General features: G+C 42.3%; 1 protein-coding gene across 1 annotated transcript; it reads left to right on the forward strand.

Annotated features, from left to right (window-relative positions):
• Positions 1–1,110: 1,110 nt before the first annotated feature.
• On the forward strand, positions 1,111–22,889 carry LOC113024511 (3',5'-cyclic-AMP phosphodiesterase 4C-like). Its single transcript, XM_080303149.1, has 17 exons — positions 1,111–1,457; positions 1,835–2,582; positions 3,555–3,689; positions 7,648–7,775; positions 7,868–8,050; positions 8,152–8,191; positions 8,432–8,502; positions 9,771–9,933; positions 10,308–10,401; positions 10,500–10,657; positions 12,617–12,715; positions 12,807–12,971; positions 14,942–15,041; positions 15,125–15,279; positions 17,226–17,348; positions 17,426–17,608; positions 20,769–22,889. Exons 2-17 carry the CDS (start codon positions 2,541–2,543, stop codon positions 21,654–21,656), a joined length of 2,727 nt encoding a protein of 908 aa, XP_080159275.1. The 5' UTR covers positions 1,111–1,457; positions 1,835–2,540; the 3' UTR covers positions 21,657–22,889.
• Positions 22,890–23,316: the final 427 nt, after the last annotated feature.

Raw genomic sequence — 23,316 nt, forward strand, 5'->3', positions numbered from 1 at the left:
TACAATATAAAGCGGCTGTTTGTTGGCTGGTGCTTTATAAATAAACCTTGGTTGAAAATTAAATAAATACAAAAGATACAGAAACAGTGTATTGAGAACTGTGCTGCATGCCCTTGAATGGCTGTAAAAATAGCAAAGAGGCGTGGGAGGAAAAAAGGAGAAATGAATGCTTATTGTGATCTGTGGGTTGTTGTTTTTTTTAATATGAGTGGTTTGTTCCAATAAAAATGTGCCCTGTGTCGTGGGTGTGTGTGATGGAGAGCGATGAAACTGACTATTGAAACAGAGGATCAGTGTGTGGCTGCTAATAAGATGGAAAAAATAGAAATAGACAGGAGTACCGATGGAGAGAGGAGGAGGAGAGGAGCGGAGAGTGTTGTATGGGATTAATGGACATACTGTGCGTCTGTGCAGGAGGAGGGAGAGGAGGGAAGATGGGCTTCTCCGTGGAGGCTGTGGCGGTGGTGGGAGGGGGGGTGGCTGGGGGAGACCACTGAGGCAGGGGAGAGGGAGAGGAGAGAAAGGGAGGGAGGGGAGCTGGTAAAGCTACGGATATTCATGAAAACAGCAAGTGTGTGTGTGTTTTTTTCTTTCCCCCTCTAGCCGTGGCGATACACCGCTATGTCTACAGAAAAACAGAGGGAGCAGGGGAGAGAAGGAGAAGGCGACAAGTGAAAGCAAGAGGAGGCGCAGCCCATCTTGCTGTTGATCTTCAGGCGATCAAGGTGAGTGTGATTTTTTTTCCTACATCCTCCAGTCTGTGTGTGCCAGTGTATGTGGACATGTGTGTGTATGTGTGTGTGACACATACCTCATGCAGTGTGTGCAAACAGTCATGACAGCAGGGGCATTCCTCATATGTGAATGTTTTCAGCATGTGCGCGCTCGCTTTATATATGTATTTGGGTGTTTTGTGAGAGAACAGCAGGCTGGTGGTTGAGCTGCATATTGATGCATAGCTGCTTGGTTTTTGCTCGTTTTGCTCGTTTGTGTTGTTGTGTTTGCACATCTCTGTTGCTTGAGGGGCTCACACACAAGAATTTCACTCGCATGTGCTGTGCCAGTGTGCCTGCACATGTGATGTGACAATAAAAGTGATTTGATTTGATTTGATTTATAAGCTGCTTTATCTGTAGTGGAGGTGGTATTGGTTTGCAGCTATTGCGTGTGTGTGTAAAGGCTCAAATGCCTTGATTGTCTGTGCATATATATGTCACTGTGTCACTATGCATTTGATGATTTCTCCTCTTTTGTTTTGGGTATGTTTTTCTTTCATTTTGTTTTGTTTTTTTACCCGTGTGAATCTGTGTGGACGCTGCTGTGTGGAAGACCCATCGCTGAGAGGGTGTGTTCATGGTGACCCTTGATGAAAGTCTTCTCCAGCAGCTCTCTATGTGTGTACCAGCTCCATCAGAAACACTCTGATATGCTGAATCTGTCCCATCCAATAGAATTAGGTCAGTTTGGACTGCTCAGAGTAATTATATAACATCAGAGAGCTTTTTGGTGTTGCAGTATCTGCTCAGAATTAGCCACACTGTAGGTACGGCTCCAGCAAGGCCAATCAAAACACGTTGTCCTCGCTCTGAGTTATTTACCAGTCAACCAGCCATGTCTTGAGAGTTTTGTTTGGAGGCTTTTTTTTCATATATGAAATTTGTATCATGGAAAACCACTCACATCTTCTGTAGTACTGTATACATGAGGACAAGTTTTTCCAATTTTATGATACATCAAATGAATTCACTGAAATAAGACAGGAAAGAGTATTTCTGTTTTGTTCTTGTTTTTTAAAGTCTGTACATACTAACACTTAATTTCTGTTTTCTCACAGGAAGATTTTTTCCAGGATTGACTCTGGCAGATCAAACCAGGATGTTTGGACTTCTCAGACGAGGTCATGCTTGACACGTCTTCCTAAGCAGGATTTGGATCCAGACCATGACCAGTCATATTGTGGATGATTGACCTGAGAAAGGAGAGGACCAAATTTCTCTGTAATCTCTTTGGAGTTTGGATTCTTAATTGTTGGGAAATTGCCTTCATGTGGAATCAGGTTAACAACTGGGGAACATCATGCAGACAACTCTCAGAGCTGGATAGACGTTTTAGAGAAAGGGGTTTCCTTTGGCAACGGCATCATGAACCCTGACTGAGATGTTCATTGGCTCATCTGGCCAAAGCAAGACAACATGGAGTGACTTTTTTTCTTTCTTCTGCCTTTGACTTTGGAAAACAGACAGATCCAAACAAAGGTCAGCGGCCTCGGTCTGAACCTGCAGCCTTTGAGGGCTGCGTAAATGCTCCTTTACTGTTCTCCACCACGCTTTACTTCAACCACCTGAAGACTGAGGTGCAGAGGGAGCGCGAGTGAGGCGGTTGGCTGGCCGAATCCGCTCCAATGGGGGCCGGTTGTGACCCGGTCTGACCCCGGTTTGACCTTGCAGTGACCTCTGACCTCTCCGGTCCTGGCTCTCCACCTGCTCTGCTGCCTGGGTTCCGGAACGCTCCGCCCTGGGGCCCAGAACGAGCCAATCAGAATGAAGAAGAGCCGCAGCGTGCTGTCGGTGACTGGAGAAGAGGTGAGGAGGAAGATCTGAACAATCAGGGAAAATCTGCTAACCTTGTCACAGTCACAGAGACCGTAGATCCCAGGCCTAGTAGCAGACTGTCTCACTGAACTCTGTGTGTGTGTGTGTGTGTGTGTGTGTGTGTGTGTGTGTGTGTGTGTGCGTGCGTGTGTGTGTGCAACTTGAATGCCTACCGTCACATAAACGCCCCATGACTTTCACACATCCAAGCTCTCTTTGTTCCCGCACACACTCAGAAGTCCGAGTGGACAGTTTGCATCCTCCAGCCTACACTCACCCAGCAGGAGCCACTCAGTCCCAGTCCTCTATGTAAATGAGCCGCAGCTAAGTGAGTGCTCTATGTAAATGAGTGATTTCCGTTTAAAGGTGAAGTCCTGGCCAAAGGACATAACAGCATGCATTAATCGGGAGCTCTTTTATTGATTATACATTTTGTTATGCGTCCATGTGTGTGTGTGTGTGTCCGTGCGTGCATGCGTGCGTGCATGCGTGCGTGTGTGGATGCGAGCATCTCCCCACATCTGGGTCTGGATGACATCAAACACAGCATGGAAGCAACACGGCACTGTTGCCTAGCAACTGCTACCATTCCCCCAGTGTTTTGTTGCTACGGTACTGCAGTGCAGATCAGCCTCTAAGAGCTCAGTCTGTAGAGGCCCTATCCCAGACACACATGCACAGTCACACACACTTACATCAATAATTTATAGTCTGTGTTTCTGTACAAGTTTCTTTGCTCGTCATTGTTTGAATATGGCAAAACAACACAGCCTGGGACATGAGCCAAAACAGCAACTGCGTTCTTCCATTTTTGCTACTGAATGTGTTGGGTTTTTTTAATCATTACACACGCAACGCAGTGTTTTTGTGAAAGACACAATATGTTCTCTTTTAATCCTCTGAAGATGCACCTTCTTGTTCCATATCCCCATTTCCCTTACCTGCCTCCCTTCTGTCTCTCAGGGAAATGACACAGATATAACAGGTGCTGGGGAGAGGGCGGAGTCATCTCGCTACAGCCGATCGTATACGTCCGGGTCCACGCTGGGGGCTGAGTTACGCAGAGGGAGGAGCAGAAGACTCTCGCCAAGTCTCCAGGTATGGGAAGATGGAATGAGCATGTTAAAGTGGCAATCTGAATGGTTCCAGTCCCGTTGATTTGGTAACACCTGAAGTCACTGTTGATAGCAACAAACACTTTAGCACAACAGGTCACTGAATTATAAGGACCACCTTGGTGAGCCACCAAGATCTGTCCCTTTTTCTTCTGTTACTTCAAGCAATACTTCAAACTTATCTGAAGTTGAATAATGCAGGAAATTACCCTTTTTAGACATATAGACTGTAGTTAATAGATGAAAGCAGCTACCGTGAGTTCATCCACTGATTGTGGGCACCTGTTTTGAACCCTAGAAGGCTATAGCGATCCTGGTTTTATGAAGCCAAATTGTATCAGAGGACAGAGGTAATGATTGCAAGCTTAGCTGAATCTGTGCGAGAATTCTATAACAGCAAAGATGGTGGTCAAACTATAATTTCCAGGGAGGAAAAGCTTTCTAAAACTCTAGTTTGGAGCAAATACACCAAACCGTTTACGTCTCTTTTAATCAGATGTGACTGGTGTTCCTGTACGAGCAGTTCTCATGTCCCGCTGATCAATGAAAACTGCCCCAAAAAGTTCCTACACCAATTCACAATGCTGATGAGAGACACCTGCTAATTAGTGCTAAGTAACATACAAATAAAATAAAAGATTGCTGGACTGTGATAAAATGGGCTGCTGTGCAGATTATTAACCACACAGCAGTTTGTATAATTTGACACATAATTGCATTAAAATGTTTCTAAAGGCACCAAGTGCACAAACATGGTCAAAGGGTTCAGTTCAGCAATAAATATCATGCAAAACAAATACATATGCTACGCTTTGTCTGCTCCGTGTTTTCTATAGGAAATTATTTATAGGTTTATCACTTAGCGAGAAGTTAAAATGTTAGTGTATTTACAGCTTTCTCCTGCTGCCAAGGAAACAATAGGAAAAACTCAAAACAAAATTTTTTTTGATAGCACTTCATGCCAAAATATTTTTACCTGCTGACAAATAGATTTTGAAAATGTGGACTAGATGGGCAAATTTTGACCTCTCACACTGAAAATCACCAAAAGTATTTACAGCTAAAAAATCATTCATTCATTTCACCCTAATCCTAAAATTTTAATCACACCCTCGTGTGCACCTGATTGTGAGATATGTGTGAGAATAAAAAGCACAGCCTTCCCGCTGCTCTAAATCTACCCTTGCCTCTGTATGATGTCAGTGACACTGACTGGTCATCTCATCAGCTAGGTGTACTAGCTTTAAGCACATAAGCTCCACCCACCTATTGTTAAAACCTTGGTTAGGCAAGCTATATCTCCCAAACAGTGGCGTGTCCAGCGGGGTGGCCTGGGGGGGGCACAGGCCACCCCCCCAACCAGACTGGCCACCCCAGGTGCCACCCCAAAGGCAAAACAATAAAATTCAATCAAATATCAAATGTCCGATTATGTTTTCACGGTGAAGCTCAGATATCCAAGTGTAAGTGAATGCAGCATCGGCTTCTGCGCTATGTGCATCACGTTAGCAAAGGTAGGAGAGCCAAGCACGAAAGATGGCACTGCAGGAAACAATTTTTCGGTGAAAGAAAATGACAGAATAAATGTCCCGGTAAGTAATATTAAGTTTGTTGAGTTTAGTAAACTTCGGTGAAATTAGAATACCAAAGAAAAAATAACACTTAAAGAATTATTGCTGCCATCAAATATTTCAGACAGTATGCTACTGAGGGGAGCTAACATAAGAGTTATGAGTTATAAGATATAATCTAAGTCGTAACATTGCTGTATGGAGCTGCAGATTTGGTTGCAGGTTAACATAGCTGGACTGGCCATCGGGCATACCGGGCATATGCCCGGTGACTTATTTTTTTTTCTTTTTTTTTTTGTAACGGCATGAACAATGAGAGGTGGTGGATTGGCCAGATGCAGGTCGATGTGTAGAAATAACTCAGTTGTTTGGTGGTGGCTATGGCGGGGCTTCCACAGAGGTCAGCAGGTGGATGAGGGAAGGGGAGGCAGGAGGAGAGCCCCGAGGCGGCCACCGGTCCGAGTGTCAGGTGAACTGAACTTCAGGTAAGAAGTTATGACCTGCAGTCTATCTGGGTCAGATATAAACCAAGTTTAGGTGGAGTTTATTTTCGTTGTGCTGACTTTTTACCCTCAGTTGCAATAACTCGTACTGCGTTCTAGCCAGCTTGACGGAGTTTTTATACAGCTGGGTGGGTGCTATGATGTTACTGATAGTGAACTTTATTTTATTCATAAAGTTAGTAGAGTTGCCAACGGCTCCTTAAAAAAAATGGAATGGTCCCTCATTCAGAGAAAATATTACACGTTTCGTATTGAGCTGAGAAGAGACGCAGTTTGTCCCGAACTTTAGCTAGAATGGAAAAAACACAAAGCTGGAGTTATTCTGTCGTTACGCTGCACAGCTGCCTCTTCTTCTCTCATTCTCTCCCCCTGCCTCTCCTGTTGCTAATTCAATCATGAAACTGATCAATGATCAGCTGATCAGCTTTTCTCTCTTGTTTATTTATCGCCCACTTTGGGCCAGAAAGAGGAAACCAGCAGATGTCGTGCTAAACAACAGCAGCACGTTTAAGCTTGATCAGCTGTTGTTAGAATTTATTTAATATTAATTTCTAATATCAGCTGATGTTTGCTGGAGCCACAGCTGTAAAGCTGCTGGTCATGATGTCGGTTTGGATGTGTGGTGAGAGGGAAACGTGAAGATGAAACCAGGAGATGTCCTTACTGAATCATCAGAGCTGAACAGGTGATGGAGAAACAGGTTTACCTTTTAGGTGACATGAATGAGTTGAAGGGAAGTTATGAACTGTTTCTGAGAGATAAATAGCACCAGGATCCTTTTTCTACGTAGCTGACAGCTGGTAACTGTGCAGGGGTGGATCTAGGAAAGTGTTGCCAGGGGGCCAGGTAGGGCATTAACAGGGAAAGGGGGGCACAAAGAAATACTTTTCTTTCTTATTCTCATTTAAAATATCTAGCTTTTAAAAAATGATTATCTAAATCTTACAACCAAAGTTTTTATCTGACGTAAAATGTATAGAAATCATACATATACCAACAAGACTGTACATCACTGTCACAACAGCATTTGTTTTCATTCAAAGTCTTTATGGCTTTAATACCTGGTGGGTCGGTCTGTAGTCAAAATGCCCGATTTTCTGTCCCAGTCCAGCCCTGCAGGTTATACTGGCAGTGTCACCATGCCAGCTGAATGTATTTCATCATCAGCCAGTGTTGTTCTTTATCAATATTACCAAAGTTTACCATAAGGCAGCATAGAAAGTATTTACTTGCTTTCAGGTTTTATTCAAATGTTAGTCTTTTCAGTTGTTTCCCCACTTTTTTCCTGTTTCAAAATCAGACACCAGTTTGTGAGAAGATTATCTTCTTTTTTTAACAGGCAGATAAAGTTTTACATTGGAACTGGCTAATTTGTCAATTGTTTGTTACAAATGTTCGTATTTTAATATTCAAAAATGTTTTTGCCCAAAACATATGTGCACTACATGTCAGTAAAAATACTATGCAAATATTGCTGTCCTTGAATGCTGAGTAAACACTGACAAAGCACTGATTGTATCTCTTGTACTTTATCAACGCAGTATCTAAAAACTTTGCACCGTAGTGGTTAAAATCTCATTCTAATAAGAGTTAAAAGCGCATTCGGTTATTAGGTGTATAGGATTATTGAATTATGGTTAACGGTTGGTAGAATTTTTTTTTTAAACATTATCTGCCAATTACATCTGCCACCCTTCTCCAAATCTGTGCCCCTACCTGGCCCCCCCAACAAAAATTTCTAGACACGCCACTGCTCCCAAACAGTAGCTTTGCCCATAATTGTGCCTAGAATCACAGATCGTTGACTGATGTAATTGATTGAGTCACACCCATTGTGCCGGACTGAACCTACGTTTTACCTCACCAGGTACCTTGCTGGCTGCGACCTCGAGATCGCACCCGGTCACCAGAAGTCCTGGGCAACGCGTCACGTCCCACAACTCTTCCCCTTCGTATCCCGCCTCGCATCTCCATCACACAAGCAGACTCTGACAGGTTCACACACATTTTAAGCCCTCGTCAAATCACCAATTTCATTTTGCAGAAAGCTTTCCTGTCGTTCTCTAATCACTGCTATCATGTTCCAGTTACGAAGCAGAAAATGGCGTGTCCCCAGGTCACACCCCTTTGGGCTCCCAGAGTCCGAGCCTCACGCTCCCCACGACCTTCCCCCAGGGCCAGAGAAGAGAGTCCTTCCTGTACCGCTCCGACTCGGACTACGACATGTCCCCCAAGACGGTCTCACGGAACTCCTCCCTCGCCAGCGAAGGGTGAGAGTTAGAGAGAGATGAGATTAGTGATGACTTTATCCATGGCTGTATGAAATGTTGCACTCAGCTTTCTCTCTATTTTCCAACTCTTCCTGTCTTAGGCATACTGCAGAAGATTTTATTGTCACACCTTTTGCCCAAGTGAGTTTGACTTTATAGATTCATTTATCTTCATGAGTGGTCATAAAAACTGGTTCATACTGTTTCCAGTGTGCCCAGACACTCAATATAATTATAGGATTTGGAGGCGAAGTTTTTATTGAAACAGCAGAAATGATTGATCACGTTATTAAGCGTTCACCTCTCAGTAATATGTGTACATCTGTGTAAGCTTGTTCTGTATTTATGCTGTTTTCCTGTGATGCTGTGCGATCATTGTAGGTATTGGCTAGTCTGCGATCGGTACGGAGCAACTTCACCATCCTTGCCAACGTCTCCACACCGACCGTCAAGTCAGTATCACCACCTGTTGTCCACAGAGTTTATGTTGCATAAGTTAAAGGACCATTTGTACGTTACAGGAGTTTATAAGACCTGTTACCAATAAAAAAAGGGATGTTAGGGAAAATGTAAATAAAGACAGAATGCAAAAGTAGTTCGGTGCAAGAAGGTTTTACTTATTTTATCAAACCACATTCTGCATGTATTCCAACCATACAGTAGCTCAACATTGCTATAGGAAAGTAGCCGAGGTGCCTGATTTGACCAGCAGTGCCTTATAACATACATTTGAAAGCAAAAGTATGAAAAACTCCTCAGACAGTTACAGCTCAGTCACACGTTTAGCTTTATTTTGTATAGCATTTTTTATCTTCTATTCTTTGCCAAATGAACTTATGTATATTGTTTACATGATCGAAATAAATTAACGAACAAACAAACAAACAAAGTAGGACAGCAAGCTCCTTGCACCTTGGAAAAATCAGTAAAAACCTGTAAAAATGCAAGTTTGCAGAGCGCCTGTCATTTTGCAGTTAAATCGCTGCCCTGTAGATACGAGGTTCTGTCAGGACTCTAAATGTAAGTAATGAATGTAAACTTCAATGTGAATTTTTGTGTACGTAGACAGCAAAAGATTTATTTTAAACAAATTTCACATTTAATAGATGCACTACAAACAGACCCCAACTTGATCCTATTCAGTTGCAGACTGACTCCATCTTATTGTCATTTTATTGCCACTTTGATGCCCAAACGTTGTTTTGAAGATGGTAATTGACTGCTCGTGGTCGCAGACCTGCTCCTTTCTTTAAAACAGCGAGGCGAGAAAGCTTCAGGTTTATTGTGTTTTGATGATTTTGGTCTTGCTGTAGTCTCCAACCACTGTTTCTGTCAGCATCAAACAACTGAACTACAGTAACCACAAGTACTGGAAGTCTGTTTCCTTACAGAGCATTGCTAAAAACATGTAATGTAACACACCTACAGTTTTTTTTAAAACAAAACAAAACATGTTGCTTGCACCATATTCAAATTTTAGCAAGTTAAAAAAAATCTCAGTTTCAACATTTCAGATGTTGACTTTGTGCTGTTTCCAACTAAATGTATGCTCAAAATAACGTCCAAATTGTAGCATTCTGTTTTTATTTACAGTTTAGGTAGTATCCATGCTTAAAAAGCATGCAGTTTAACACCCATGCACACATTTGTGATTACAGATACTTGTGGATTGTACTGGGTTATTAAAAGCCTAATTATTTTACTACTCTGTTTTTTTTAGGAGGTCTCCTTTGGGTGGAGTGTGCGTCAGTCCTAGGGCGACACTATCAGACCAGCAGTACCAGCAGCTCGCTCTGGACACACTGGAGGAGCTGGACTGGTGCTTAGACCAGCTGGAGACCATCCAGACACACCGCTCTGTCAGCGAGATGGCTTCCAACAAGGTTTGTAACTAACACCGTATAAACGTATTAACATGTCACCAGCTGTAGATCAGCTCATAACCATGCAGATGAACCTTTATGTATGTTTTCAATATTTAGCTCAAATCATTACATTTTGATTTTTGCTAGCAGTTAATACATGAATTGGTGCCTCTGTGCTGTAAGTAATAATTATAGGACACTAAACAGAAAATGTAAAAATCTATCTCCAACATTTTTTTTTCAGTCGTTTTACTGTTTCCTTAAACCTCTGGACTCACTCAAAGCCCAGAATCCAAACAGGCCTTCTGTTTTGAATAATAACGCTAAGTTTCCTGAGGGAAGCCTCAGGTTGACTCACACCATCTTTGTGTTTTGTTCTCATTCTGCCACAGTTTAAGAGGATGCTGAACAGAGAGCTCTCTCACCTGTCAGAGATGAGTCGCTCCGGGAACCAGGTGTCTGAGTACATCTCCAGCACCTTCATGGGTGAGCGGGACCAGAATGTGATTTCTGTCCACATCGCATTTATGACCTTATCCAAATTAAAAACTATAAATCCACTGTGTGTGTGTGTGTGTCTTCAGACAAGCAGAATGAGGTGGAAATCCCGTCTCCCACTCTGAAAGATAAATCCATGAGTCACATCAGCGGAGTGAGGAAACTGTCTCACAGCTCCAGCCTCTCCAGCGCTTCCATGCCTCGCTTCGGCGTCAACACGGACCACGAGGATGAGCTTGCCAAGGTGCTGTTTTCTATCTGCGTTATTCACACTCGCCATCAAACTTTGCTCAGACTTGAGCTCGGATCTCTGAAAAATGATATTATTTTTCATGGCTTTGGCATTGTTTTTCCCTTCTAGCAGCAAGAAACAGATGTACGCACGTACCCTGTATCTGATAGAAACATAAGCAAACATGATTATATCCCACGTTACTGTATACTTTATGCAATCGAGAAAGTTTGGCCTGGCTTTTCAGAAAATAACTGCAAGTACTGACTTGTTGTAAGAAAAAAGTGCTCATATATTTATTAGGTTTATGTCTGTTCACATACCAGCTGGAGTCTTTTATTAATCCTTTAGTCTGCTTTCTAGTGCCTGACGCCTGCTTGTTTAATTCCATCCAGTCTTTAGCACCACATTTTTTTGGAAGGTCCACAGTGGGGTGGAGACTGTCTCTGACTGCTTGGTCATGCAGCACATAAATCACATTAAAGTATGCTAGATACAAACATAAAGCTTTGTTCCTACGCCATTGTAATTAAGAACTGGACCAGGTGACAGATATTCTCTATACATCTGTGGACCACCTACCACTAAGGCTCAACTGTCAAGGTTATGCTGAGAGACATCAAAGCAGTGTCTGCTGTGTGATTAGTGTTGAAATGGTGCCAGAGCTCAAAGATGGAAGTACTGGAAGTCTGCTCATGTTTGGGATGGAGGATGATTTGAACTTTCAGCTGTTTGCTCAATGAAGTCTTGTCAGGAAACATTATGTAGGTTAATACAGAGTGACCTTAGACTTGATTTAGAGTCATGTGTTTGACCTTTGGGCTAAAGTCTGGTGCTAAAGTCTTAAACTACCATCCATGTATTTATCTAGCCGGGGCGATCATGGCTCAAGAGTTGGCAGTTCGCCTTGTAATTGGAAGGTTGCCGGTTTGAGCCCCGGCTTGGACAGTCTCGGTCGTTGTGTCCTTGGGCAAGACACTTCACCCGTTGCCTACTGGTGGTGGTCAGAGGGCCCGGTGGCGCCAGTGTCCGGCAGCCTCACCTCTGTCAGTGCGCCCCAGGGTGGCTGTGGCTACAATGTAGCTTGCCATCACCTGTGTGTGAATGGATGACTGGATATGTAAAGCGCTTTACAAATACAGGCCATTTATTTATCTGTTTTGCTGGGAAACTCTTTTCTTTAAATAGTCTTCAGGAAGAGTTCTTTGGATTTTCGTTGCTTTTTGTTCTGTTCTCGGTCAAAATGATCCCACACTGCTTCAGTAATGTGTAGGTCTGAGTTCTTTGGAGGCCGATCCATGACTGATAGGGTTCTACTGTGTGTTCTTCTATCCATGTATGCTTTTACTGCTGAAAAATGAAGCCACTGCCAGTCAGAATAAACGTTTCTGGGTTCAATATTCCATCATTTTTGCGAGCCCCGACACCACAGGCTGAAGGCTCTCTGTTGTTCCTCTCTGCTGACCTCCTCTGTACATATTAATGACAGTTGTGTGTTCTCTTTTGAATTTTTAAAATTCATTTAAGAACAAGTTATGTGTTTTGGCAATATGCTGTTAGTAGCAAAGTGACTAAAGATACTATTTGGAACGGGTTCTTTGTTGTCTGTAATGTGTAGACACAACACTTGTTCATACCTTGAGTTAGGTTCTTTTTTATGTTTGAGTGATTCGTAGGTCAGTTTTAAATGACTTACTAAACATCTTCTAAAAATGGTCAAGTGCAAGAATTGGACTGAAAATGAGAGAATGTGCAAAGAAAGTCTTTGAAAGATCTTCAGAAAACTGGAGAATTGTTGCTCTACACCACTGTTAAAAGTTACAAGAAAGTCTGGCCCCTTGAAAGTAGAGTATACAGCGCACTGCACTGTAAGGAGGACTTTAATACGACCATCTGAAAGTTTTGATGAAACATTTTTGAAACAGTGTGATTTTCAAGCTATGGCTCGCTTTACTTTGTGTGTTGAAACAGGAGCTGGAGGATCTGGACAAGTGGAGTTTTAACATATTCAGAGTAGCAGAGTTTTCCAACAACAGACCTCTCAGCTGCATCATGTACGCCATCTTCCAGGTAAAGAAAATAATCGTATAAATGTGGACTGTTCGTGTCTGTGCTCATGTACACGGTGTACTCCCTTTTCTTTTGTCTCGCTCCTCCTCAGGAGCGAGAGCTGTTGAAGACATTTCGTATCCCAGTCGACACCTTTGTCACTTACGTGATGACCCTGGAGGACCATTACCATGGAAACGTAGCGTACCACAACAGCCTCCATGCTGCAGATGTCACCCAGTCCACACATGTTCTTCTCTCCACACCTGCTCTTGATGTAGGTCAACACGCACACAAACACACACACACTTTTGATGTCCGTTCACACATAAGGAGAGAGGCGTGAAGAAAAGGTGGAGAGAATAAAAAATCAAAGCAAAGAAAGACAAACATCTTCTAACTGAAACATCTGGGTACTTTCATAGTTGAACATGAATTAACTTTTTCTCAAACTAATAGACCTATTTAAATAAGTGTGTCATGTTGTAATACATTATATATTAAAATTCATATTATTCATGTGTCTAGACAAAAAAAATATGTTTGAGCTTCAAGTTTCCTCAGACTTTTGGCCCAAGGCCTCAAACTGACCCGTTCAACATTTCTAAATTGCACCTGTGGCTGCTCTGATTCCTCAGTCCACATACTGAAGGATCCTTGGGCAAGATACTGAACAGTGAGTTGCCCCCGATGCATCCATCCAGCTCTGAGTGTGTATGTCTATGTTAGAAAATCCCTTGGGCATAGATGAAAGTGCTGTATGGCGGACTTTGAGGGCTGAGTAGAAAGGTGCTATACAAGTACCAGTCTTTACGGGTTAGTAGAGTAACAACTGTTTAATTTAATAAAGTCAGTTGTATTTATATACCGCCAATTCACAACAAGAGTTGCCTCAAGGTGCTTTATTCTGTGAGGTAAAGACTCTACAATAAAACTCCAGCAATCAGAGGATCCTGTTTTGAGCAAGTACTTGGTGACAGTGGGAAGGAAAAACTCCCTTTTAACAGGAAGAAACCTCCTGCAGACCCAGCCTCAGGGAAACACAGACATCTGTCACAACTTGTTGTGGGTGAGGGGATTCAACTGTGGGTCCAGGTGTTAGATTATCAACAGAAAAGAAACGTGTACCTGATCTAACACACATGGTTCTATGGAGAAGCTGCACCTGAGAAACATCCCTGAAAAATAATAACAATTTAAAAAAGATAAAAAGCTGGAGAGAGTGTTTTTACTTTTGTCACATGTTTGTTAATGTGTTGCATAAAAAGCTGGAGCCCTTTTATGTGGTCACATTGGATCCAAAGCAGACTGACCATGTGACCCTTATTACACCATGGCTTATGCCGTGATGTAACAACAAAGAAATCTTAAGTTTAAAAGATTTTCACAGCATTATGACTTGAGTATGAAGTATAAGTAAATCTATGAGCTGATATTGATCACAGATTCAAACACACAAACAATGGGAGCTGGGTTCAGTGTCACTGTGGTTGCTGTTTTTTCTACTGGAAATAAAAGAACAACATCTGACTTTATCTGGGAATGCATTTGTCTCCCACACACTGAGACAGTGTTCCATATTTTGAGTAGCTCTAGTTTTCAGGACAGCAGGACAGCCGCTTTTCTGTCTGGCTTGCAAAGAAAGCAGGAAAGGCTGTTCTAGTGGGTCAAGTGCAGGTTAACCCGCCACGAGCTTTTGCTGCTTACACAATACATAAAATTAGGGAACTACAAAGTTACAAGCTGCACAGTTTTTGGCAGAATATGGAAATGCGGTTATAAAAATGACTGGAAACAGGAAACTGGGTGAAACCACTGGAAGACCCAATATTTTTTTCTAGTTTTCATTAAGTTTTACAGAGAGGGAAGAATATGATGTGACGTGAAGTCTACAGAATGAATCCCAAGAAAAGGCGTTAAAACATTTTATACAGTTTTTAAAGGCAAAAAGGGGAAATATGACTCCAAGAAAACTGCTGCAAAAGGCAATAAGAAGACACAAACTCTTAGAACAGAGTTTGTGTGTGTTTGTTGTTTAAGTTAGATATAATTTTGTCCCATACCGTCTCACATTTAGCTGCGGTATGGTCACGTCTGCAAAGACAGTAAAAACGTTTATCCATATTCTTCAACTGCAGTATGTTCTTTGCTATTAGACGCACCTTTTTGCATTTTATTAGCACAGAAACTAGTTTTGAAACTGTCAGAGGTATTGACTTTTGTCTCCTGCCCTTCTTGTCATTTCAGGCTGTCTTCACTGACCTGGAAATCCTCGCCGCTCTATTTGCTGCAGCCATCCACGATGTAGACCATCCCGGAGTTTCCAATCAGTTCCTCATCAACACCAGTGAGTTCACATACGCTCACACACTCACACACATGCTTTGATATTTGCACACGCTGTGTTCACACCCCCTCCTCTGCGCTCAGACTCAGAGCTGGCCCTAATGTATAACGACGAGTCAGTATTGGAGAACCACCACCTCGCCGTGGGCTTCAAGCTTTTGCACCAAGAAAACTGTGACATTTTCCAGAACCTTACCAAGCGGCAGCGCCAGAGCCTTCGCAAGCTCGTCATCGATATGGTAGGGAACTAGTTTTAAAATAATGTAGCAGTAACCTAACAGAATTTCATTTTTTTCTATTATCATGCAAATGATGTATGAATCTAATTTATCATTTTTAGTTTTAGTCATATTTTATTTAGTTTTAAAGATTTGTATTCTCTTAAGATTCTCTTAAGTGTATATTTAAACACCTTGAACAGGAAACTGAATGTATCTGTTTTGGTTCTTCTCATTTAAGCTACCCTTATTCTGACTGGCTGAGCTTTGCAAACACAAGGTTTGCACTGGGTGGGGTTGCTGTGCTCACATATGATGCCTTAAAGATACAGATGAGGTGCTTTAAATACAGCTTTTGATTTACAGGGACTACTTGTACATACAGTTGTGTGTCAGAATCATATCCGCTCTCATGGGGATAAATGTCATTGTAATTTCTGAATGTTCTTTTTCCAGGGTGGAATGGTTGACAGCATTTGAATTCATGTTGGGGTGGGGGGTAATCAACACAGGGTCAAAAGTATACCCACTAATATTTGGGTAAATGTGTTACACTTCAACCAGACCTTTTTGTTAGCCATCAACAAGTTTCAGGCATAATTGTGGCTAAATATTTGACTACTATTCTTGGTGGAATTGGTAGAGTTCATTTAAATTAGTTGGTTTCCTGGCACTGACTCGGCGTAGTCCAGAAATTTTCCGTAGCCTTGAGGTTGGAACTTTGGGAAGCCTGCTTGCTCCATTTTGAAACCAGTATTGATGTGTGTTTGGGATCATTATCTTTGTGGAGGTGTTTCCTTTCTTTATTGCATCCACTTTGTGTAATGCACCAGCTGCACTGGCAGCACAACAGTTCCAGAACATGATGCTACCACCACCATGCTTGACAGTTGGTACAAAACCTCACCTTTACTCCTTGAAACATACCTCTTGTCACTGTGGCCAAATACTTCAATCTTTGTCTCATCTGATCATAAAATGTAAAGCTGTCTACATGGAGAATGGCTTGTCCATGTAGACTGCGCCACACTTCAGTTGAGTCTGAAGGTGTCAATTCTTCCTGCACCAAGGAGTGGGGGCTTCTTTCCTGGTCTTCTTCCTCTCGGCCCATGGTGAAATGTTGATGGTAGAACTCGAGTCACTGTGGACAGTGATCCAGGTGTTCCAGCGGTTTCCAGTTCATGCCAGGCCTGATTGGTTCCTGAAAATCATATTAGTGTTTGAACTGATGATTGTGGAATTTGCAGTGTAGAATGCCTCCAAAAACGTTTGCAACTTTGTACTCTGTGCTTTGTACTGCATTTCTTGGACCCATTGTTCTGAATACTGAATGAGACCTGTTAAACAAATTATTTTTAATGTTTGCATTGCCTATCAGCTATAGTCAATCATATTACATATATATACATATATACACCCAGCACGCCCCTGCGGGCGGTTTATCCTTCAAGCTCGGGTCCTCTACCAGAGGCCTGGGAGCTTGAGGGTCCTGCGCAGTATCTTAGCTGTTCCCAGGACTGCGCTCTTCTAGACAGAGATCTCCGATGTTGTTCCCAGGATCTGCTGGAGCCACTCGCCTAGCTTGGGAGTCACAGCACCTAGTGCTCCGATTACCACGGGGTCCACTGTCAGTTCAAAGAGAACATTCATGTCCATGATGAATGTGTGCAAACGTCTGACCACAACTGTAAGCTCAAATCTTTAAATAATGAGGTCATTATTTAAAGATTTGAGCACACAACATTGTGATAAATAAAGAAAAAGCATAATAGGTTCCCTTTAGAGAAAAAGTGGACTGACTTCATCCCTGATTCTTGCATTATATATTTTCAGAGTAATTTATAATCACACAGGAGTAGAAGGGGGTTGATTCCTAACAGGGCGTAGAGCATATTACAGGTTCAAGGATGCAAAATAAAAGCTTCGGGCAGAAAGTAGTTTGCATTTCTTTCTGTCGTTTTCTGCAGGTGTTGGCCACAGACATGTCCAAACACATGACACTGCTGGCTGATTTAAAGACAATGGTGGAGACCAAGAAGGTGACAAGTTCTGGCGTGCTACTTCTGGACCACTATACAGAACGAATACAGGTAACTTGATCAGTAACGTTTGACCCCGCAGAGAGAGAATGACATACATAACATTAAATATTCTTGTATGATCGTAGGTACTGAGGAACATGGTGCACTGTGCAGACCTGAGCAACCCCACCAAGCACTTACCTTTATACAGACAGTGGACAGAGCGGATCATGGAGGAGTTCTTTCGGCAGGGCGACAAAGAACGCGAGAGAGGGATGGAGATCAGCGCCATGTGTGACAAACACACTGCGTCTGTGGAGAAAAGTCAGGTAAAGCTCTCTCTGACTCACAGCGTCATTAATATAGTGAAGATGTTAAATGTGCACACAGAAAGGATAATGAGCCACAAACAAGCAACTTTAAAGTGTCTATGATAGCAAGGGTGGATAAAACAACAGAAACACAGAGCAGTGTGAAATAACAACCCTGAAATAGACTCTGTTAAATCTTCAGTTTATGCTGAGACTCTGAGAAAGTGTTAATGAGCATTTTTCTGTCTGTGGCAGGTCATTCACAAACACCGCAAATGTGGGAGTTGGTAGTGTGTGGGGAAAGTATCCGATCTGATAATGATAAAATGAACACAAAACGACAAGCAGTGGTAAATATATGCACAAATGCAATTCAGTTTTATTTATATAGTGCCAATTCAGAACAACTGTTGCGTCAAGGAGCTTTATATTGTAAGATAAAGAGCCAGTGTTAGAAAGAAACACCAAACAATTAGACAACCCCTCTGTGAGCAAGTACTTAGAGACACTGGGAAGGAAAAACTCCCTTTTAACGGGAAGAAACCTCCAACAGAACCAGGCTCAGGGAGCGGCAGCCTCTGATATGACCAATTGTGGGTGAGGGGAGGAAGTGTGCTATGGAAGAGAGCAATTTGGTAGCAACCAAAGAATTGCACACAATACAAATTTTTCCCTAGCAACCAGCGGTTGCCAGATGGTTACCACTGATTTGGGCTTGATTCACTTGATCCTACAAGATTCGATTAGATTCAGTTCAATTCAATTTTATTTATACAGCGCCAAATCACAACAACAGTCGCCTCAAGCCGCTTTAAATTATAAGGTAGACCCTACAATAATAGATACAGAGAAAAAAACAATCATATGGCCCACTATGAGCAAGCACTTTGGCGACAGTGGGAAGGAAAAACTCCCTTTTTCCTTCCCACAAGATCACAAGTCCAAAATCGCAGATTGGTTGCAGTTATTTGACAATAAAGCTTCAGGTGTCAGTATACTGGGTTATGAAGTGTCAGCTTCAAACCAGTAAAAAAAAATCAAAATATGTGACAAATGTCCATCAAATGTACAAACCATTTGCACAAGACTAGATCAAGAGAAAGTGTGTGTGTGTGTGTGTGTGTGTGTGTGTGTGTGTGTGTGTGTGTGTGTGTGTGGCTGTGATTTACACACAGTTGTGGATTGGGCTATTTAAACATGTTTGTTTGGATGGTGGCTATTAGGACAGAAGCCCAGCTAAGATCGTTCCAATTCATATACTGTGGGGGAACAGATTATTTCTTTTAAAACCACATTTTAGTCGGTGCATCTGCTTTCTCTCAGAGCAACAGGAAGGAAAGAAAAAACTCAGAGACACAAAAGTCAGTAAGGTTCATCCTCTGGAGACATGAAATTTTAAAGCAGTCCAACTGCTGGCTGCTGAGTGACGTGGAGAGACCAACAAACCTCGGGCCACGACGCAACTAGAATTAAAACTAAAAATTGCGTTTTATATTGCGTTGTGACAGAATGACAAACTGTTGATTGTGCAGCACTTTTATTTGTCCCCCAAAATTTGTCAGCACAATTAATACTGGAATAACTTATGCTAAACTCTCAGTCAGTAAATCTGTTTTGGATACGTGTGTGAGAAATGTATTCCTGTGTCAATGTCCAGCTGGAAGCAGCTACAGAGATATGCCTCTTCTGATTTTCACGATGAGAAACAGTAACATCATTCTGCGTCAAGTTTGTGGTCACAGATTCTGCACTTTGTAAAATGGTTTTGTGTTTGTTAATGTACAGCCAGTTGGATTTAGCTCTAGCAAAGGTAAAATACTACTTAAGGGACATATGTTATTTGCTTTCTTTGCCAGGAGTTATTTGAAAGAATTATGTATTACATGGACAATCATCAGTATCAATGATGACCATGAAAACATGGAAATATGCAATAATGCATCAGTGTGTCATTTCACGCACTTTATTATTTACTATAATGTAGATCAGAAAACCCCGACCCTAAAACCATATTTTAAGCTGCCGCATCATTTGGTGTTTCATGAAGTTCTTTCTTTCTCAAAGCTGAGAATCTGATGTGAACTACTTTGTTAAGTTGCTTTGGTCTCAATATTGTTCAATACATCAGGAGCAAGAATTGTGAATCTGTGAGAAATGTGAATGGAGGTTTTTCTCTGAAAATGTGGGGAAAAGTGCCCCTTAAAATCACTAATGTGACCCTGACCTTGAGCACAGTTTGGGTGAAGACCCATCTGCTGATGATTGAGTGCAACTTCACTAAAATCTTACCAATACTCTCACAGAGGAGCGATTCTTGTGACTTGTAAACAGACAGACGACAGATGCCTTGGCACTGCATGAGCTCATCACTCCTTCATTAAAATGAGCTGAATTAAAGGCACCATAGTTGAGTAATATGGAGTCTTTGGACCAGCACTCTTTTTCAGCCATGGAGGTTTCTGCTTAATAAAAGTTTACCACTGCAGATTTTACAAATAGATGTACAGACCAAAACCATTTTCTTGGCTATAAACCTTGTGCTGTGAAGTTAGTGATGTTACCATGGGAATTAAATGGATTTCAATCAGCCTCAAGTGGCCGTTAAGGGGACTGCAGTTTTTGGCATTCAAGTGTTGTCCTGGGTTTGCTCTGACTTGTCTCAGATATTTGTCAGATATGGCAGTGGAGACTCACACCGGTGTCAGAGCAGTCTGACTTTTTCTTTGTATAACTATCAACCTAAGTGCAACACAGCAGCAAGAAAGTTGGCACCACCTTGTGGCCTAATAAAGCAGCTGCAGTTACAATTTAACAGCAATTGACAGTTTACAGAGTTGAAATAAAAGCACAAGTATCACTTGGGTTTTTGTACAAGTCAAACATACAGGAGACGTGCTTATAAGCATGTCTTACAATATACCTTGAGATGACTGCGGTTGTAAGTTTGTGAAAGCTGAGGCATTGAATAGATAATGTGTGATTTAGTCGTTAATGGTTATGGCACATGGAGTTTGTGATGTAAGGACAGAATCAGGTCAACTCAGTTTTTATGCTCAGCTAAGTCAACCATAAGTGAATCAACATATTCTCCAAAGTGTTGACATGTTCCTTTAGCACCACACATTAAAGTGGCTTCGTCTAGTATTTGAAGTATTTTCATCTTCTTTTTCTTTCCCAGGTGGGCTTCATCGACTACATCGTCCACCCGCTGTGGGAAACGTGGGCCGACCTGGTTCATCCAGATGCTCAGGAGCTGCTGGACACGCTGGAAGAGAACAGGGAGTGGTACCTGAACACCATGCCCCAGTCTCCCTCGCCTCCTCCAGATAGACACCTCCAGCATGACCGCTTCCAGTTTGAGATCACTATTGAGGACCTAGAGCAAAACAACCACAACCACATACACATGAGAAACAGCAGCGGGAGGAGTGGCCGGAAAGCCATCTGTGATAACAACGACGAGGACTTAATGCAGGACGGCCAGGTGGAGGCAAACGGAGAGGAGCAGAATCATGCAGAAGATGACAAAGATGAGCAGGAAAATCACAACAGTGAACAGAATGGAGTCCAGGAGGAAGAGGAGGAGGAGGAGGAAGAGGAGGAGCAGGAAGAGAAAGAGGCAGAGGAGGTGCAGGAAGAAGGGCAATTTGAAGAAGAAGGAGCACAGACAGAGGAAGAAGAAGAAGCCAATGATGTAGCACAAGAGGAGGAAACAAAAGGGGAGGAGGAAGCTGAAGAAGAAGAAGGCGAGGAAGGGGGAGAGGAGAAGGGAGACTGCGAGGAAGGTGGAGAAACTGCATATGTAGAAGAGGAAATAGATGGAGAAGAAGTAGAAGATGAGAGAGAAGAGGACATTGAAAATGAGGAAGCAGAAGTGGAAAAAGAGGAGGCTTTGGAACAGGAGGAGGGGGATGTTGAAGAGGATGAGGGGAAAGAGGAGGAAGAAGTGGAGGATGAGGAGGAAATAAAGGAAAATGTGGAAGAGGAAGAGGCAGCAGCAGAGCAGGGAGAGGAGGAGGCACCAGAGGAGGCAGAGGAAGAAGTACAAGAGGAAGAGGAGAGCTAGCCAGGTGTAAAAAGGTGAATTCACAGGGTCAGTGAGGAAAGACTGAGATGAAGAGGGCCAGAAAGAGGCCACAACGGCAGCGAGTGGGTGTAGAGGATGATAAATAGCTGATGACGCCCTTCCTTCCAAATAACGCGCTCTGACCACTTTGTCCTGTGAGCATCGTAGCTGAGGAGCAGTTTGTTGTCTGCTCCGGACATCCTTAAAACACTCAGAGAAACACTGAAAGACCAACCGTACACCGAAAACAAAACCTCTCTGGATCTTCCCAAACGCAACTTGAGGAGCCGGTAGTGACAGACTGGAGTCTTCTTCACCTGGTGTCTGTAAATCCATCACTGCCATGGAGGATGAACTGGGGGGATGATAATGATGATAATAATAACAATAATAATAATAAAAGGGAAGGGATTTGTTCTGTCGACCTTTTTGTAGCTCCTGGAAATCTAACAAAGCCTGAAATACGCACATGCAAACAAGTGCGTGCCTGTTCTGTTCTTATAGACTACCCTCCGTTGTCTCTCGGTCACTGTCTCAGTCCCGTTGATGAGGAAGATAACATCTCACACACACAGTGAGCATCAAATGCTAAAAGAATGTCAGCTTCCTCCGTTTGTCAGAAAACAGAAAAAAATAATGCAAAAAAAAAAAAAAGTCTGGAAAGTGTAGTCTGTCATCTCACATTTACTAGAAAAAAACGTTCCACTTGTGAACAGGAATGCCGAGTACACCTCCAGGGATGTGGTCCAGGAACAGTTTAACCTCGTCACATACTAACCTTAATGCAACAATGCTGGATTTCTGACACTGTCTCTGAGTAATATGTGGACCGTTATAGCTCAGAAGCCTGATCTGTTGTACATGTCGATGTTGGTTAATGTTTTAAAAATAATAGTAATAATAATAATAATTAAAGAACACCCAGTATTCATCCTATCATGACAGGTTCACCTGAATCGTGCCAAACCGTCCCACAACCAGCACTGAGCAATTCAGCCTCCGAATGAGGGGGCTACTCGTCACGAAGCAATGAAACTGTGGGACCCGGCCACCAGGTGTGATGGTCTTCCACAAATCCCATTGTTTTATTTTGTTTGATTTTTTTGATTGTTTGGTTTTGTAAAAAAAAAGAAAATGTATTTGGCACTTTATCTAACACCCCTGTTACATATCTGTACATAGTAAACATGTATTTTAATCTGCTGATGTCATATAATAAATACGATCAATGCAGCTGATGGGCTGGAGTTTCTAATTGCACAAGAGCTGAAACAAGAAGCCATTTAAGGAAAAAGGATAAAATCCTTTTTTTTTTTTAAATATATATATCAATTACCAATATTATTGCCTGACAGACATGTATTGGTATTGGCGTGTGTCTTGCCAAATGTTTTTTAACGCTCTTCCTAATGCGACTCTGCAGGGAATTGTGTCTCCTCCTGGGATCAAACTGGACACCTTTTGCTTGTCAGGCTAAATGACTACACTATGAAGCCATTTTTACAGATGAAAGATGTTTGGAAACAGTGTTCTCAGTTTATCCAGCAGTGGATCTCCCACTCTGTTACTTGCACAGATCTCACTCTCTCTGCAGCACAGAGTAGCATGAAGATGGACCAGACCTGGGCTCAGCAACCTTTACTAAGAAACACAACTGCCA

This window comes from Astatotilapia calliptera, chromosome 6 (assembly GCF_964374335.1).
Source record: "Astatotilapia calliptera chromosome 6, fAstCal68.1, whole genome shotgun sequence".
In the NCBI taxonomy this organism is placed as follows: domain Eukaryota; kingdom Metazoa; phylum Chordata; class Actinopteri; order Cichliformes; family Cichlidae; genus Astatotilapia; species Astatotilapia calliptera.

What these genes read in the sequence shown, in the direction of transcription:
- LOC113024511 (XM_080303149.1), top strand. Translation starts at nt 2,541, where the DNA reads ATGAAGAAGAGCCGCAGCGTGCTGTCGGTGACTGGAGAAGAG. An exon ending in TCATGTACGCCATCTTCCAG is followed by an intron (nt 12,716 to 12,806) that starts GTAAAGAAAATA and finishes GCTCCTCCTCAG; the next exon opens with GAGCGAGAGCTGTTGAAGAC. An exon ending in CGTCTGTGGAGAAAAGTCAG is followed by an intron (nt 17,609 to 20,768) that starts GTAAAGCTCTCT and finishes TTTCTTTCCCAG; the next exon opens with GTGGGCTTCATCGACTACAT.